The sequence below is a fragment of the Lemur catta genome, chromosome 3 (genome assembly GCF_020740605.2).
Source record: "Lemur catta isolate mLemCat1 chromosome 3, mLemCat1.pri, whole genome shotgun sequence".
Taxonomy (NCBI): domain Eukaryota; kingdom Metazoa; phylum Chordata; class Mammalia; order Primates; family Lemuridae; genus Lemur; species Lemur catta.
Window position 1 is genome coordinate 91,855,378 of NC_059130.1, and position 17,251 is coordinate 91,872,628.

General features: G+C 45.2%; 3 protein-coding genes across 7 annotated transcripts in view; 2 read left to right on the plus strand and 1 right to left on the minus strand.

Annotated features, from left to right (window-relative positions):
• EFCAB14 (EF-hand calcium binding domain 14) overlaps positions 1–4,662 on the plus strand; it is a 40,274-nt gene extending 35,612 nt beyond the window's left edge. For both annotated transcript variants that reach the window (XM_045545483.1, XM_045545484.1), the window contains one exon: positions 1,164–4,662. In XM_045545483.1, coding sequence (XP_045401439.1) covers positions 1,164–1,339 — 176 coding nt within the window. In that variant the 3' untranslated portion in view covers positions 1,340–4,662. The remainder of the gene's footprint in view (positions 1–1,163) is intronic.
• Positions 4,663–6,282: 1,620 nt separating this feature from the next.
• TEX38 (testis expressed 38) lies at positions 6,283–7,545 on the minus strand. The gene is made up of 2 exons (XM_045545493.1): positions 7,494–7,545; positions 6,283–6,896 (listed from the first exon to the last, which is right to left on the minus strand). The coding sequence occupies exons 1-2, from the start codon at positions 7,528–7,530 to the stop codon at positions 6,283–6,285; spliced, it is 651 nt and encodes a 216-aa protein (XP_045401449.1). The 5' UTR covers positions 7,531–7,545.
• Positions 7,546–11,374: 3,829 nt separating this feature from the next.
• The window catches only part of ATPAF1 (ATP synthase mitochondrial F1 complex assembly factor 1), a 44,738-nt gene continuing 38,861 nt past the window's right edge, over positions 11,375–17,251 (plus strand). For all 4 annotated transcript variants that reach the window (XM_045545486.1, XM_045545488.1, XM_045545489.1 and 1 more), the window contains exons 1-2: positions 11,375–11,841; positions 14,559–14,667. In XM_045545486.1, coding sequence (XP_045401442.1) covers positions 11,522–11,841; positions 14,559–14,667 — 429 coding nt within the window. In that variant the 5' untranslated portion in view covers positions 11,375–11,521. The remainder of the gene's footprint in view (positions 11,842–14,558; positions 14,668–17,251) is intronic.

Here is a 17,251-nt window from a genome sequence, read left to right on the forward strand (position 1 = left end):
TGTTTCATATACATGGAATCATACAGTATGTGGCCTTGTGTATGCTTTTTTCTTTCAATGTGCTTCTTTCATTTAGTATAATTTTTTATCACTATTCAAGCTGTAGCAAGTAACAATACTTCATTCCTTTTTATGGCTGAATAATATTCCATTGTAGCGACATACATTTTGTTCATTCATCAGTTGATGGACATTTACATTGTTGCCACTTTTTGGCTATTAGGAGTAATGCTGCAATGAATGTTCACATACAGGTTTTTATGTAGAAGTAAGTTTTCGTTTCTCTTGGGTATATACCTAGGAATGAAATTACTGGGTCATTTGATAACTCTCACTTTTTGAGGAATTGCCAAACTGTTTTCCAAAGTGGCTGTACCATTTTACATGCCCATCTGTAATGTATTAATATAAGGGTTCAATCCACTTTCTCCACATCCTCTCTAACACTTGTTATCTATCACCTGTCTTTTTGATTATAGCCATCCTAGTGATTATGAAGTGGTATCTCATTGTGATTTTGAGTCCCTGGTTCTTGAGCTGCTTAATTTCTGGATCCAGAGAGAAAATATCACATAGTAGAATGAGCAACAGACTAGGTAATAAGAAAAGTTGTATTCTAGTCCACTTAAGAGTTATGTGACCTTAGGCAAGTTACTTTCCTCTTTGAGCTTTGGTTTTCCTATGAAAAATGAGAAAACTGTGAGTGTTTGGGATTGTTACTATTTGAGGGCTTCCAAGTTCTTCCTCCAATCCCCACCCAGCTATCCAACAAGAAATCTCACAATATGCCACAAGGATTTCATAAGCTAGCTCCTATCAAGTAGCTCATTAGGCCTCTGTATTCCTTTTCTCCCCTTCAATTTAAGAATAAAATTTGGCAAATCTAAAGGCCCTGGATAGAGAGAAAGCCAGTTCATTCATTTCTCCTGTGATCATCTGTCACTGCTTCTATTTTGGGGTATAGTGCCATATAGTTTTCCTCTCATTCTTAAAGGATCAAAAATTAGTCTTTCTGATTTAGGGAAACCCTAAACTTTACCTTTTGGAAACAAAATATGGAAAGTAGCTTTTCCTTTAGTGCTTTAAATTCAGTTGAGGCTACTTTTAACTAAATTTAGCTATATGTGTAGACATATACATTTTTTGTAATTCCTTTTCAACAGATCTTCAGGATTTATTCCACAAGACTGGCCAAGACGTGGATGGGAAGCTGACCTACCAGGAAATCTGGAACTCACTTGGTTCTGCCATGCCAGAACCAGAGAGCTTGAGAGCATTTGATTCCGATGGAGATGGAAGATACTCATTCCTGGAGCTAAGAGTAGCCTTAGGTGTCTAGCCTCACTGGGCATGTTTTAGAAATGGCTGTGTACTCTGGACTGCCTAATAGCTACTTACCTAACAGAAACCACCCTTACCCATCAGTCCTCTAGTCCTCCAAACTACTGTAGCAGACACATTGCCACCTTTTAATTGTTTGAAGAAGCTATATAAAAGTTATTTTTTTAAGAAAGAAGACCATTTTACTTATAATATGATGTTCAGAAATCTATGATTTCCTGACACCAGTAAAATCTTACATTTTTAAATTGCCAGAAGAAAATAATAAAGCCCTCTTTTTTTCTCTTTCCTTTTTTTGAGAGGAGGAGACCTTATCTTTTAAAACTGGGTAATGTGTATATAGAGAGAATAAGCCACCTTTTATATTTCACATAAATTTGCCTTAAATTAGCTGCACTTTATAGAGACTCAGAAAATGTCTTTTCTTTAAAAGATAGGCCTTTTCTGTTTGTAAATATTTAAAAAGAAAGAAAGGTTGTGCATATTGTGTGGAAAGTAGGAAGAATGGTTTTGAACAGCATATGAAGAAATGACTTGTTATTAAAAATTGCTAATCTGATCTGGGTAGCAGTTGAAACTGTGTCCACATCTCCTTAAGGCATCCCTCAAAGGCCCAGATGCTGCTATGGGCTTTGGCTTGGTGGCTGGGGGAATAGATTCAGGGAGTGGACACTGTGAAGACAGTGCTGACTCCAGGCTTAGGAAAGTAGGATTCTGGTCCTTTGTTCCTGTTCCCTCAGCTAATCCCAACCTGGGAATCAGAGAAGTCTTATTGGGGATTTTTCTCATTTTTAATCTTATTTCAGGGTTTATGAGCCTAAAACCTTATCCATTTTACCTCTTCAGAAAGCTAGATTGTCTTCCCCCACCCACCCACTCACATTTATCTTTAAGCTATAGCTGGCTTCCACCTCCAGTACCATCTCCATTCTGAATGGCAGGGCTAACTTCCCCCGTCACTGTCTCAGACTGACCATCCAGAGCCTTAGAGGAGAGCTATGCCCCTGATTTTGACCCATGAAACAACACCCCTTGAGATTTTACCTGAGGGCTAATGAAGAACCTGGTATGTTTCTCTGTGGGAAGAACAAGGCCAAAAAGGTTATGAAATGAAACATGTGAAATCATATTTGATATCTTAGAGTTATCAGCTCAGAAGTAGCCAGAGGCTTTCTGTCCAGAATATGCTGAAGTATGGTGGGGCAGGCCTGGAGCAGGGGCCTTCATGCGATGGTAGCAAGTTTTTTCAAATCTAATACACACAAATGCAATACTCCCTTCAAATACTTTGGTGGACCTGGCACAAACGGACTGGAAGGAATAATACTTCCATGTCCCCTGTATGTTGAGTCTAAACTTGATGTGTTGTTCCTAGAAGCAGTCTTTGGGCAACACAAAAGGAAAAAACTATATAACTTTGTTTTAGGCCAAGTCGGGGAGAAACGAGAAGCTTTCACGGCACAGACTTCTTTCATAGAGATCATTGCCTTTTTAACTTTGTTCAAGTTGCCCTGTCAGCCTTGAATACAGTCTAGCACCCTTAAATATTTAAGGGCTGATTTTTTTCTTTATGATGTTCAGTTAGGTGTTGACTAACCTTAAATTTTTTTCTAGAAGTATTAAAATTTAGTTAAAGCAAGATGAGTCTTTTTCCATGAATGTGTCTGCTTATCTCATAATGGCTTATGCTTCTCCCTTTTTTTTTCGTTAACATTTCCCTTGCTCATCTAAGCGATTTCACTTTCTTGGAAAGGTTAAAGTATAGTATAAAATTAGCCTGGCACTTTAGATAACTTGAAGATAACTCTCGCTCTTCTGGCTGCCTTCCATGCCCCCCCCCTTTTTTTAACATATACATCCTTACAGATTTTATAACAACCAAATAAAATTCTAGCAATAAATTGAATTATACTGCTATATTTGTATATACTGACCATGAATAGTATGTCTGTACCTGGAAGGTATTTTTTTCAAGAACTGATTTATATGAAATATACTTGAGGGTAATGTAGCTTGTCCTTTTTAGTTTCAAATTCTTATTCATAGGCAGATATTTCGAAGACACTTTAACTCTTTGTTGTATGTACTTTTCTTTTGCATCAGATAGCTGTAGGTGAAGTCCATCTTGTTTTTTAGTTTATCTTCTGTTCTTCCTACCTCTCTCAAGCTTGTCTGACTAGCAGCATCCCTGAGCCAGTGTGTAGTACCGTCTTCTCCCCCACCAAGTTTGGCAGAGGTGTTTATGCTATACTCTCAGACCTATGAATACCCTTGTCATCTTGCCTGAGAAAGTACCGTATCTTCCAGGCAGAAATAGAGTATCTTGAACTCCTTTGCTCTAACTTGAACATACTCACTGGCTTAAGAAAAGAGCCCCATAAGCCTACTCAATGTTGATTTGAGATTTTTATTTATCTTAACTTACCCAGCCTGTGACTTGTGTTCAGCTGTAGTCAAGCCTCACCTGCTGCTGCTGTGAGAGGAAGATTGGGTAGTGATGGTGAATTTGGTTTTGGTTTTGATTTTAAATCCTTTTACCGTTTTAGCCTAGCAGCTCCTACTGCTTCTTTCCTAAGTTACCCAAAGCACTGCTTCTTGGTCCTTTTTTTCTTTTGCCTTGTACTAGCTGATATAATGTTTACTAAAAGAGCCTCCCCATAAAACAGAGAGGCAAAAAGGTAGTGTAGAAAGAGAAGAGCCACAAGAAGAGAGTACCTAACTTCAAGATGAATGCAGTGTCATCTAAAGGGCAGAGGGGTGCCTGGCACTCAGGAATATGTCTGATGCAACAAAGCTGAAGAGTGGACACCCTTCACCTGCCGCTGCCCATTCTCCCTTCCACTGGAGTTTCCTTTCTTTACAGTTGCTGTACATAACCCCTTCAGCTCCCTTGCTGGTCCCAGCGGTCACAGTTGACGATTTTGACTGTGATGGCCTCATACTCATATGATGGCCTGTTGAGTTGTTTTTAGTGATAGGTTTTGTTTGCTACACACCTCATTGGCTCACTTACCAGCACCAGCTAGATGTGGTCCCTTCTTTCAATCCAAACCAGAACACGTTTGGGTATTCCTGAAACTTTATAGAGCGTGTATTGTTTGTTATACGAACCTAACCTACCTTGTTGTTTTCTCATATTAAGAAATGTAAATCTATTTTGTTTTAATGGAGCTATTTTGGTAATGTATTAATATGAGCAATTTTGGTTCTGTTTATGGCGTGAATTCAAGGCTTCCATGACTTGATTTGAGCTTTGCTTATTTCATATCAGTAATATAGCCATTTTAATTTATCTAAATAAAACGTTTCCTTTTTCTCTCACTGTGTCTGAGTAAAGCGTCTCCCACTGCCCCAATTACTAAGCAAAAAAATCTGCTTTGATCCCTGTTTTTATGGACTCCTTACTCCTTTTGAAAGCAAGGAGTACTAGATGGCGGGCACAAAGTAATGTTCAACAATCTGCCTTAAGGATGGCAGTATTGGGCCTGAAGAAGCAAAGGCTGCAGAGCCCAGGCTTTAGGCATCTCCAGGGTGGGAGGGGTGAGGTGGGAGAGGAGTGAGCCCCCACCCGAGTCAGCCAAGAAGCACCACTTAGGCCTATTTTATATTTAGAGATTCAACATAAGAGCATGTTTGCAAGAAATGTTCCACCGCCTTTAAAAAGGGAGTGGGGGCCCACTTGAAATCCATCGCTAGAGACGGGTCATACAGGGGCTGGAATTTTTTTACACATAGAAAAATAAGAAAAAAAATAACTCTACATATTTGCTAGATTCTTGGAATCCCTCCTCCTTCCCTCTCCCCCGAACACACACAAAATCTGGGTGGCCCTTCCCCTCAGGGAAGACTATACATACAGCTTAGATCATTGACAAACAATAGGGTGAGAGGAGTTGATCATTTCCAAAGTGAAAGAGAGACATTTATATCCTGTGACAGAGCTGGTCTTTCTTATCTTGAAACTGAGTCCAAATATCCAGTATTATCTTTGTGTCTCCTTTTAGGACCGTTTCCAGAAGGTACAAAAATTATTAATATTCCCATGTAGTGGATCCTTATGTTTGGGGAGGGTATGGATCCCAAAACTGTGGATATATTTTTGTGTATAATTTTAGGGGGGTTCACTGACCAGCCCCTCCTCCAAACCAAGTTAATGACACCCTACACCTCCACATTCACCAAGTGTTTTCTAACAAGACATCATCAGGGAAGGTGTCTTGTGGGAAGGTGTGGTGGGAAGATCAGGAACTTTGATGCCAAGCAGATGTACATTTGAGAACTGGCTCTGCAACATAAGAAAACTGCAGCATATGCCCCTGGAACCTGCCTCTTCATCTATCCATTTGGCAGGGTTCTTGTGAGTTATTAGAAATAATGTATAAAGACAGACACATAAGAACTCAATACATCACAGATACTAATAACAAAGAATGCAGTTCAGCCAGTAGTGTAGTGTGGCTCGTGGTTCTCACGATGACTTGCTTTGCCTGTGACATAGCCACTGTGAATTGCCACAGCCGTGTGCCCTCAGCAGCTATCACTCTTGTGCGAGCTGTGCTTCACATCCCACAGAATAGCAGTGCCTCTGGCTACCTAGCCCAAGGCCTGGCACACATTTTGGGTCTTAAAAAAATACTGGGTGGGGGGATATTGAGTGCGCAAGTACTGGTTCAATGTGTCTCCCCACAGCCAACCTCCAGTTCCCATTTACATTGGTGAGATTCAGTGACCAACTTGGTTTGCAAAGTACCCCCATCAAACAGCAGAAGGACATTGCCCTCCGAACAGCAAATGAGACACAAGGGAACCTTGGATGTTTTTTAATCTTTCATAATGTGACATCCAGATGGGCCCTGACCTTTGTGTCAGTAACACCTCCCTGAGTTTAGCTCCATTTCTTACTCTGCGCCTGATACCTGCAGCTCCCTTAGGGAGAGGAACCTACAATTCTGACGCAAAAGGCTTGGCATTGAAGCGGTGGTCTCCGTGGGCCAGTGTGGGAAGGGAGTGGAAGTGGACATTCCTTTCAGAAGAGGTGGCCAGAGGGTAGGAGACAGAGTGGTTCAGCATGGGAGGCAGGTTGCAGAGGGATAGGGGAAAGGGTGCCTCCCGAAAGATGGGAATTGGGAGCGGGGAGCTGGCCTGGGGCTGCAACATTGACATCGGGGAAGGTAGGGGCTCCTGTGGGGGCAGCTGCCGTGCAGGTTGCAAGGCAACCGGGGCCTCCGCTTTGGGGTTACTGTCTTGGACAGCATAGCTCCTGCCTTCGGGGATGTCCAACTCCCACCAAGGATCTGGATTCTGGACCTCAGTCTCAGTCTTGGTGACAGCCGGGGGAGGGCCTGTGTTGATGGCTGCATTCATGCCATAGTGCCGTCGCTTATTAATCCAGTACAACAGTGGGCTATAGGTGAACGTGGCAACTTTCATCACCTCCACCCACTGCTGGGCTCGTTCTTCCCGCCGCAGGTTCTTCCTCCAGTGCAGAAGGAGAATGCAGCCGCCGGTTACCACAGAACACAGCCCCAGGAATCCAAAGTACAGTGAGACCCACACTAAGGCAGTAAGAAAGAAAAAGAGGCAGGCTGGCTGAGCGCTCTAGCTAGGGGCCTCTCCCTGACTTAACCCATCGTCAATCACTCGATCCACTTAGCTGCTCTCACCTTCCTTCCCTCCCTCTTCATTGACTTGCCTCGTCATTCTGTTATTCAGTCAGACCTAGATTTCCAGGGAGTTTAAGTGCCACCTATAGCTCTTTACGGATCAGGAAGGCTGGGTGTAGAGGGGGCGTGGCCTGCCCAGGCTCCATCAAGCCTCTGGTTCCCAGCCCAGGACCCAACCGATCCATCAGACTAAGAAGCCTCACGAAGGGCAAGTCCATCAAGGGAGTAAAAGTTCACCAGTTGACAGGGACACCAGTGTTCCCTCCCACTCCACCACATGCCTTCACTGTTCAGCTGTGATTGTCCTGGGCTATTCACAGTATCTCTTCTGGTTGGGCAAAGTGTGATCTCTGCCTTAGTTTTCTAGAGGAGACTATCTCCTAACTGCTTAGCACTCCTCCATACAGGCAGCCACCATCCTATCCATGCCAAGGATCTTCCCTGAGTGTTTGCCCCAAGGCAAGAGACAGAGATTAGAGGGGGACTTACCGCCAGGGAGGCTCAAGTCCTCCTGCTGGGAATCCATGAAGTTGAGCTTTGGTACCTGGCTGATGTCTCTGGGTAGAGGGAACTCACCCACCCACCTGTCCAGCCAATAGGAGTCCCCAGAATGCCCAGGCCCCATTGTTCCCTAAAGGAGAGGCCACTGGGTTCTGAGCACTAGGCATTCCAGGAGCAGTGCTTGTGGAGTGGTCCTGGGTTCATGGAAGGACGGGACTCCATCCAGTGGCATCTCGTGGGCATAGTGTTCTCTACCACTTCTATCAGAGACTGATCCACCCACTAAATTGTGTGCTCTGCCCCTTACGGTGAACCCACAGAGCAGTCCCTAGGAAAGGGCCTTTGTTCCTTTAGGGGCTTATCTATGTTGCTGGTCTTTAGGGAACAGTTGATGGGTACCTGTCCCCAGGGGGGAGCGGGGCAGGGGATACAGAACATTGGGCAGCCCTGCACTGAACAAGTCTCTGACCAAGTTGTCAGGAGAAAACCTGCTTAAGGGAACCATGTGGTCAACACCTCCTTCTTTGGCTCCTACAATCTCTCTTTTGTTTAGTTACCTTCCTTCAACAAGTGCTGGCTGATGTTTCCTGGGCATCAGGCCCCATGGGGGCTCCCTATCATCTGGCCCTACATCTGTTTCCAGCATCCTCTCCCTCTTCATCCTTCACACACCTTCCCTTTCTGGCCAGGCCAGACTTCTTAATAGACCCTGTTCATTCAGGTCTCTGGAGTTGTGCTCATGCTGCTCCTTCACCAAGGAGCACCCCTCCCCACCTTCCCACCACTGAATACCTGCTCATCCCACTGGGCTCAGGCTCGACCCCTACTCTGTGGCAAACAGTCCTTTTGGTTGACTTCCTAGAATCACATCATCTCCAGTTTCAAGGGACTTTGAGAGTTGTCTAGTCCAACTCCTATCAGATGCTTGAGTCCTGGGATAGATCTTCCTGACCCAGCCACTAATCCCCCCAACTCAGGACTCACTTGCGTCAGGAACTTGCTCACCACCCCTGAAGCAGGTTGGTCCATTTATGGGCAGTTCAGTTAGAAAGCCCTTCCCTAATGAAGCTTAAGTCAGCCTCCCAGTAGGTTGCACCACTGATCCTACCTAGGCTTTTTGGCACTATTTTAATACTCTCCTCTTAATAATCCTCCAGTATGTGACTTATGGCACTGTTTCACACAGAGTGTGAAAGCCAGGGTCCGCTTATCCCTGGCTCCTACATCACTGGCCCCTGCTTTTCAGTCTCCTTTGCTGATTTCTCCTCTTTCCGCTGATCTCTAAATGTTAGCATGCCCTAGGGCTCAATCCTTAGCGCTCTATCTGCATCCATTCCCTCAGTTATCCAGATCCATGGTTTTAAACATCATACATACACTGACAGTTCACAACTGTGTATCTCCTGGAACACTACTCAGAACTTTAGACTCACATACCGAACAGCTTGGTTGACATCCCTCCTTGCCAGTCTATGGAATGGTCTCAAACTAACATCTCCAAAACCAAATTCCTGATCATCCATTCTCCAAAATCTACTCTATCTGCAACCTTCCTCGTCTTCATAAATAGCATCTCTGCCCTTCCAATTGCTCAGGCCAAAACCCTGCAAGTCATCCTGGAGTCGTTTCATTCTATCACACCCACATTCACTCCATTAGCAAAATCTTTAGGCTTTTCTTTCAAAATATACCCGAAATCTGACCACTTTTCCATCACTATCATTTTAGTCCAAGTACTAGCATCTCTCACTTGGATTACTGGTCTCCCTGTGGGGTGACCAACATCCTGGTTTGCCCAGGACTAAGGGGGTTCTTAGGACATGGGGCTCTCAATGCTAAAACCAAGAAAGTCCTAGGTAACAAATTAGTCACTTGTGGGAGAGCTTCCATCCTTATCCCACATACCCTAAATTCCACCAGCAGCCAGAATGATCCTTTTTATAATAAAAGTAGATCATGTTACTCCTCTGCTCAAAACTTACAGTGACTTCCCATCTCACTCTGATTTAAAATCTTAGTTCTTAATCAAGGCTTACAAAGCTCTGAGCAATCTAACCCTCCCTGTACCTTCTTAGTTTCAGTTCTACTGCTGTGCCCTCACTCACTCAGGCACAGTAACCTCATCAGGGCCTTTGCACTTGCTGTTCCCCCTGCTTGGAAGGCTTTTCCTCCAGATATCCATACAGATAATCCCTCACTACCTTAAGGTCGCTGCTTGAGTGTCTCCTTATCTCTGTCTCTTATTCTGCTTTTTCCCCCTGCATAGCATGTAGCATCACCTAACTATTTATTTATTTATTTTCTATCTCACTCCAATGGAATGTAAGCCCCATGAATGTATATAAACACGGATCTAAGAATTTCAAATAATGATAACTGCTATGAACAGAATAAAATAGGGTGATGGAATAAAGACTATAAAGGGATGGGGATGGTTCATCAAGATAGGTTCCTTTGAGATGCTGACAGGTGAACTGAGCCCTAGATGATGACAAGGAAGCCACACAAAGATCAGAGCAGAAAGAACAGCAAGTGCAAGGACCCCAAGCCAGGTCCGGGTGGACACCCTTGAAGAACTTACTAATTTTTCGCTACACTGTTCCTGGTCTAGGGCAGGGCCCAAGGCTGATGTCCCTGAGTGCAGGTTGCATTGAACAGGGTAGAAGGCTCTATCCCTGCCCCAGCCAGGGTTTCTATCTGGTCAGAGCCAGACAGGAAGGACTTCCATGCAAGGCAGACTGAGGAGTGCTGTCACAGAGCACCTGTGCTGTGAGCAGGTGAGACACAAAGATGGTGTTAACTGTCCCTGACCCCAGGAGCTCACACCTGATTCAGGAAATCAGGAAGATGGTGGCATTTGGGTTAAGAGAGAGGAAGGAGAGAGCATTCCAGGCATCAAAAAGAGCCTGAATAAAGACTTGTCCAAGGACAAATCCTGATGGCTCTGTGGGACAGGAGAGTGGTTCCGTTTGTCTGGAATTCAAGGTGGATGCCAGCAAGAAGAGGGAGCCGAGGCTTCAGAGGCAGCTGGCATCTTGAAAAGAACCCAGCTCTTGGGTAGAATTTGGACAAGTCACTTAACAACTCTCAGCCTCAGTTTTCTCACCTATAAAATGAAGATAACGCCTACCTCACAGGGTAATGTAAGGTTTTTTGGATTGGCTGGCACCAGAGAAAGAAAGACGAGCAGAGTTGAAAGGGATAAGTAAAGAGGCTTTATTAGGGTGCTCCTGGGTGAGGGTAACGAGTCCCAAGAGAGGGACCCGGGTGAGACTTTTGGGTGTGGGGGGAGGGGGGAGGAGAGAGAGAGACCCGAAAAATTGCATCGCCCAGAAGTCTGAGTGGGTTTATATATGTTTTTTAGGGATGGGGGTAGGGGTTTCTTTGGCAGGAAGATTTATGGTGGGGAGAACAAGGAATTGTCCCTTGCAGTTTTAGGGCGGGTATTGAGAAATAGGAGGGGCCGGTGGTATGTGTGGACTCCAGGAACCGAGACTCCTATCAGGGTAACCATCCAGGTGTGGTCGTCCTTTAACTTAGCTGGGCCTTGTAGGCATTGTCCTTGGCAGGTCGTGGGCTTCTTTTTCCATTAGGGAGGGGAGGAGTGCCCGCCACCAGCCTTACAGGTGTGAAGCCGCCAAAATGTCCTGCACATAGTAACCTCAGTAAAAAGAAGTTGTTGCTGTGGTCATAGTTGATGAAAGGGCCTTCAATGCTGAAGGACAGACTATTACAGGGAGTGCCAAGTGAATTTAAAAAGAGGACCTGGAAGTCCCAGCCGGCTTTAGAGAGGAGACTTGGCACGCAAAGGCTGCTGGTCCCGAGTGGGAGGGCGTAATCTGGGCAGCCTCCCGGGAGGAGGCGGGCCGTGGCACACACCGGCGACTAGAGCGCGCGGTGCAGGGGCCAGAGCGGCGAGCTCCCACCCTGCCCCGCCTCGCCCCTCTGCTGCGCCCGGAACCTTGGGTGTGCGGAACCTCGGTGCCGCAGCGCGGGCGCGGGGAACTCGGAGGGGGATGGAGCGGGCGCGCGGGCCGGGGGCCGAGGCCAGCGCGCCTGAGGAGGAGGAAGAAGAGGTGGGGGCAGCCATGGCGGCGGGTGGCGCGGGACCGGCGGTCCTGCAGGTGGCCGGCCTCTACCGGGGCCTGTGCGCGGTGCGCAGCCGCGCCCTGGGCCTGGGGCTCGTGTCACCCGCTCAGCTGCGTGTGTTCCCGGTGCGGCGCGGCTCCGGCGGGCCCGAGGGGGGCGCCGACGGCAGCAGGGTCGGGGCGGAGGCCGAGCTCGAGGCCAACCCCTTCTACGACCGCTACCGCGACAAGATCCAGCAGCTGCGCAGGTGCGGGCCCCGGCTCCCTGGCGGCGGGGGGAGCGGGGGAGGGGCGGCGCGCGGCCCAGCTTGCGACAGCCCTGCGAGGTGGGCACTAATACTGTCGCCACTCTGCAGATGATGTATCTAGGCTCAGAGAGGCTAGGTCACTTGCCTAAGATCACTCAGCTAATTAGCGTCAGAGCTGGGAGTCTCTGCAAAGCCCAGGCTCTTTCCTCATTTGTCTGCGTTTGTGCTTTAGTTCTGGAAATGCTAAGGTGGACTTTTATGACAACCCTGAGAAGCAAGCAGTTCAGAGAGACGTGTTCTCATTATAAAAATGGAAAAATGCCTTCCAGAGAAGGGAGTTGACTTGCTCAAGGTCACATATTGAGTCAACTGAAGCCTGGCCCAGAGCTCAGGTTCCAGGGCTCATAGCTTAGGCCCCTGACTGCAGGAAAGGAGATTGGGGGTGGGAGGAGCAAGTCAAAGACAAATAGTGTCACAGTTGGATGATCAATTGAACCCTCTCAGTAAGATGAGGAAACTGAGGATTAGGGAAAGTAAGAGACTTGCCAGAGGTCACACAGGGGGCTGGGATTTGTCTGACTCTGAATCCTGGGTACTTAACACTATTCCTCAGCTTCCAGACGGAAGTCCCTGGAGATTAGAGGGGTTTAAGGTGGTTATGAGAGGGCCATGGTAGGGTCTGAAGAGTTCAAGTGGAAAGAGCTGACGAAGATCAAAGGTGAAAATTAAAGGCTTGGGAGAGAATTTGTCAGGGTAGGAAGGCAGTTGTCTTATAAAAGGAAACCAAAGATTGAATACTGTCAATTCTATGAGTTTTGTCTCATTTATACTTCCACTGCCTTAGTTTACTCCTTAATTTACTCCTCCATCATCCTTACCTGGACCATTGCTAGCATCCCACCTCCATTCTTGGACCCCTCTACCCCAGTGTATCTCACTCCTACTATAGTGATCTTTCTCACTTTCTGAAACAATGGTGGACTGAATGAATATTTTTGTTCTCCTTCCAACAGCATATAGATATTCTCAAGTATTTGTCATCCTAAAAACCTTTCCTTGACCTACATGTCCATCCAGCCTTCTGTCTTTGATCTCCTTTACACACAAGCATCTCTGAAGAGTTACCTACTCATACTCTGAGTACTTGATCAGCTCCCATTCATGAACAGATGAATGACTGGTTTTGCTCTCCTCTGCTAGATCATTCCCATCAACAACATTTACGCATACTCTTATCTCCTAAAGAGTCCAAAGTGCCCCATTGACTGAATAACATCCAAATTTCTTAGTTTTCACACAAGGTCTTCACACCCTAGTCCCTGCTGGTCTCTTTAGCCTTATCTATCACCCAAACTTCCTTTGAGCATTATGGTCCAGCAAAGAAAAATCAAAAGGAGATATTCCAGGTAAGGGGAGCAGCAGCATAAACGAAAGTAAGGAGGCATGAAACCACCTTAGCCATTTGGGGATGTTTGAGTAAATTTCATCATAATACCTGTAGCACTCTCATGTACTTATTTACATGTCTGTCTCTCCCACTAGATAGTAAGCTCCCTGACATAGGGACTCCTTCTTGTTTATTTCTATATCCCCAGAGGCCAGCAAGAGCTCTGCTGCTCAGGCTGCCCCTTGTCCTCTCTACATGCTCACCATGGCAGACCCAGGTGTGGCTGTGGCCACTAGCAGAGCCAACCCTGCTCCTGGCATAGGTCCCAGGGCTGCCTACAGCCCTGGCCACTCAAGCACTATGCCTCACTGAACAGGAACCCCTGGTGTGGCTCTTCACTGAGGAGGAACTGGCCCACTATAGAGAGAAGGAAAAAGATCAGCCCATCTACATGGCAGTAAAGGGAATGGTATTTGATTTCATCTCCAGAAAGGAGTTTTATGGAAGAGAAGCCCCCTGTAATGCCTTGTCCAAGAAGGTCCACAAGAGGGGTAGCCAGGATATCCCTAGATCCTGTACACCTCACCCATGATACTACAGGTCTCATGGCCAAGGAGCTGGAGTCCTTAGATGATGTCTTCACAAAAGTGTACAAAATGAAATATCCCATCATCAGCTACACGGCCTGAAGAATTTTTAACAAGGACGCACCCCAACCTGGACTTCAAGCATGAAGACCAGCCCCATTTTGAATGCAGGATGAGTTCTGATGTTTCATCGGCAGGAGCAGGTTCTTTGGAGGTTAGGTCAGGGAGACACTCAAATGCTAAATCTTCTGCAAAATAGCCTAAAACCTCTGAATCACCAGGATCTGAATAAAACAGATATTTCACCTGGGGGGCAAGGGGAGATGTCCAAGAACTGGATGTATTCAAATAAAAGCTTGACACCTAGTAGAGATGTTACAGGATTCTTACCTGAGAAGGTGATCCAGAAAGATGACCTCAAAGTATCTTTCCCATCCTGAGGATTCTAAGTACCCAGAGTGTAAGTATCTGAGGGAGCAAGCCCTGTGTCACCCTAGGGAATAGCCTGCAGGAGAAAAATGGTACACAGGCCCCTTGAGGAGTAACAATAGTTGAATAACTGGATTTCTTTTTCTACTTTCTTGATTTCTGAGCTCATGCCCAGTGCTTACTGACTGAAGGACAAATCCTTCAGCCTCTCTGAATGCCAGTGTCCTTTCTTTGTGGAGGTAGAATGTGATGCTTTGTTATTTCAAAATCCAAAAAGGTCCAGGCGGTTTACCTTTTGGTTTCCCTTTGATTAGGTCTGACCCAGCTGCTTTTGAGTCCCGCCTGGAGAAGCGCAGTGAGTTTCGGAAACAGCCTGTGGGGCGCTCCAGGCAAGGGGACTTTATCAAATGTGTGGAGCAGAAGGTAAGACCTGCCCCTTTTTGACTTGTTGGTTTACCAGCACTCCTCCAACCTCCTTCCCCCAATCCTTGTCCTTGAAGTGGGTTCACTGATGGGTCAGCTGGTGAACTGAACATAGACTCTCTCAGTCTCTGTCCATAAATGTGTATACTGCTCTTTCTAGGCAAGGTACTGTGGTCATGGTGGAGATAGAGAGGTATGAGAAGGGTAGTTCTGTCCCTAGGAGGTGCAGTCTAGCAGTCAAGGCAAGGCACACAGGGCGGTGGGCTGTAGGAATCAGGGAAAATTTCCCAGGGGAGGTAGAACCTGACCTGGGCTAGGAAGGATGTGAAGGATTTAAATTAAGCAGAGAGGAGAGAGTAGGACTTGATGTAGAGCAGGGGTCATCAAACTTTTTCTGTAAAGGACCAAATAGTAAATATTTTAGACTTTGTGGGCCATGTAGTCTCTGTTGCAGCTACTTAACTCTGCTATTATAGTGCAAAAGCTGGCATAGCCAATATTAAATGAATGGGTGTAGTTGTGTTGCAATAAAACTTTATTAACAAAAACAGTTGGCAGGCTGGATTTAGTTTGCTGACAACCAACCACTCATCCCAACATCACCCCCACCCCCATGTTGAGGAATTAGCTTAAACAGAAGAAAAGCTTTGGAAGTAAAAGGCGTTTCAGGAGACAGTAAGGTATCTTGTCCAATTAAAATGGAGAGGAATGGGCCGGGCGCGGTGGCTCACACCTGTAATCCTAGCACTTCAGGAGATTGAAGTGAGGACTGATTTGGACCAGGAGTGAGACTAGCCTCAGCAAGAGCAAGCCCCATCTCTACAAAAAATAGAAAAATTTGCCGGTGTGGTGGCACATGCCTGTAGTCCCAGCTACTTGGGAGGCTGAGGCAGGAGGATCACTCAAGCCCAGGAGTTTGAGGTTGCAGTGAGCTATGATGACACCACTGCACTCTAGCCGGGGGTAACAGGACAAGACGCTGTCTCAAAAAATAAATAAATAAAAAATAAAAATAGAGAGGAAAATGTTAAGACTAAAGGTATAGGTTAGACATTAAACTCTAAGCTAAGGCATTTGGGCTCAATGAGCAGAGGAAGGATAACTTAGCTGCTAAGAGGATGGGCTCTGGAGCCAGGTGCCAAGGACTGAAACCTAGCTCTTCCACTTGGTAGCTGGGTGACTCTGGAAAATTATATAACTTCTCCATGCCTCAGTTTGCTTATCTGTAAAACAAAATTAACAGTACCTGTCTCATGGAGTTGTGCTGAAGATTGAATGAGATAATACCATGTAAAACTCTTTAGCCCAGTCCCTGGCATATAATATGTACTTAATACATATTAGCCATTATTATCCTTAAATAGGAATCAAAGCTGGGGAAAAGAATATGGAAAGCTATATATAGGAAGATTAATCTGTTACAGTGTTTTTCAAACTTTTTGACCATAACCCCCAGTAAGAAAGAAATTTTACATTGCAATTCAGTACACAGGTATGTATATGATTGTAACTGAAACATTTTTACAAAACAATGCTTACTTTTATAACATGCAGTGCATTCTTGTTATTTTTCTTTTTCATCTTTTAAAGAACTCCGATCATAATCTACTAAATTGATTTCACAACCTGTCATTTGAAAAATACTAATCTAGGGTGGTATACAGAACAAACTGGAATAGGAGAGGCCAGAACCAAGAAGAATATGCAGTGATCTAGGTTTGGGCTGCAGAAAGCCTGAAATAAGGTAGTTATAGTGGAAAATTGGGGATTCTACATTGTGTTTTAAAGTCAAATTAGAGATGTTTATTTTACTTAGTACTTTTTTTTGCCTTGGGTATCCTAAATTTTAAGAGAATCTACTCAGTCTTAATAACTAGTTTCGTTAATTACAACAAGATTAATAGTCAGTGGGTTAACCATCACAAGTTTGAGGAGCAAATTCAGTCTCCTATGACAAACATAGTTTATAACTTTATGTGAACAAATAGCTCTCTACTATTAATACAAATATTGTAACAATTGTCATTTTCTATAATAAACTTTTATAGTAGCAAGATTGAAGTCAGTAGCTCTTGGAAATATTACTGAATTACAAAATTTCAGTATTATATGGGAAAGCTCTTTGCCTCTTTTTTGTAAACAGACTTAGAAATTCACCTTTATGATGATAAGATGAAGAGTAAGTAAAGATATAATTTAAATTATGGCAACTCTTAGGTAAATATTCACTTACTGTCTTCCTTATTTAGCAAGATAGAGAGGAAAGCTAATGGCTAAACTGTACTCTCCATTCCTGAAGTCTTTTTTTTTTCTTTTGAAATGGGTTCTCACTCTGTTGCCCAGGCTGGAGTGCAGTGGCGTGACCAGAGCTCACTGCAGTCTCAAACTCCTGGGCTTAAGCAGTCGTTCTGCCTCAGGCTCTCAAGTAGTGGGGACTACAGGTGCACACCTCCACACCCAGCTAATTTTTAAATTTTTTGTAGAGACAGAGATCTCACCATGTTGCCAGGCTGGTTTCGAATCAGGGGAGTCTCCCACCTTGGCCTCCCAAAATGCTGGGATTATAGGTGTGAGCCACCTCGCT

Bases quoted from the DNA above. Each gene is read 5' to 3' on its own strand.
- TEX38 (XM_045545493.1), bottom strand. From the start codon at position 7,530: ATGGATTCCCAGCAGGAGGACTTGAGCCTCCCTGGCG. The intron at 6,897-7,493 runs GTAAGTCCCCCT...TTACTGCCTTAG, and splicing joins GGACTTGAGCCTCCCTGGCG to TGTGGGTCTCACTGTACTTT.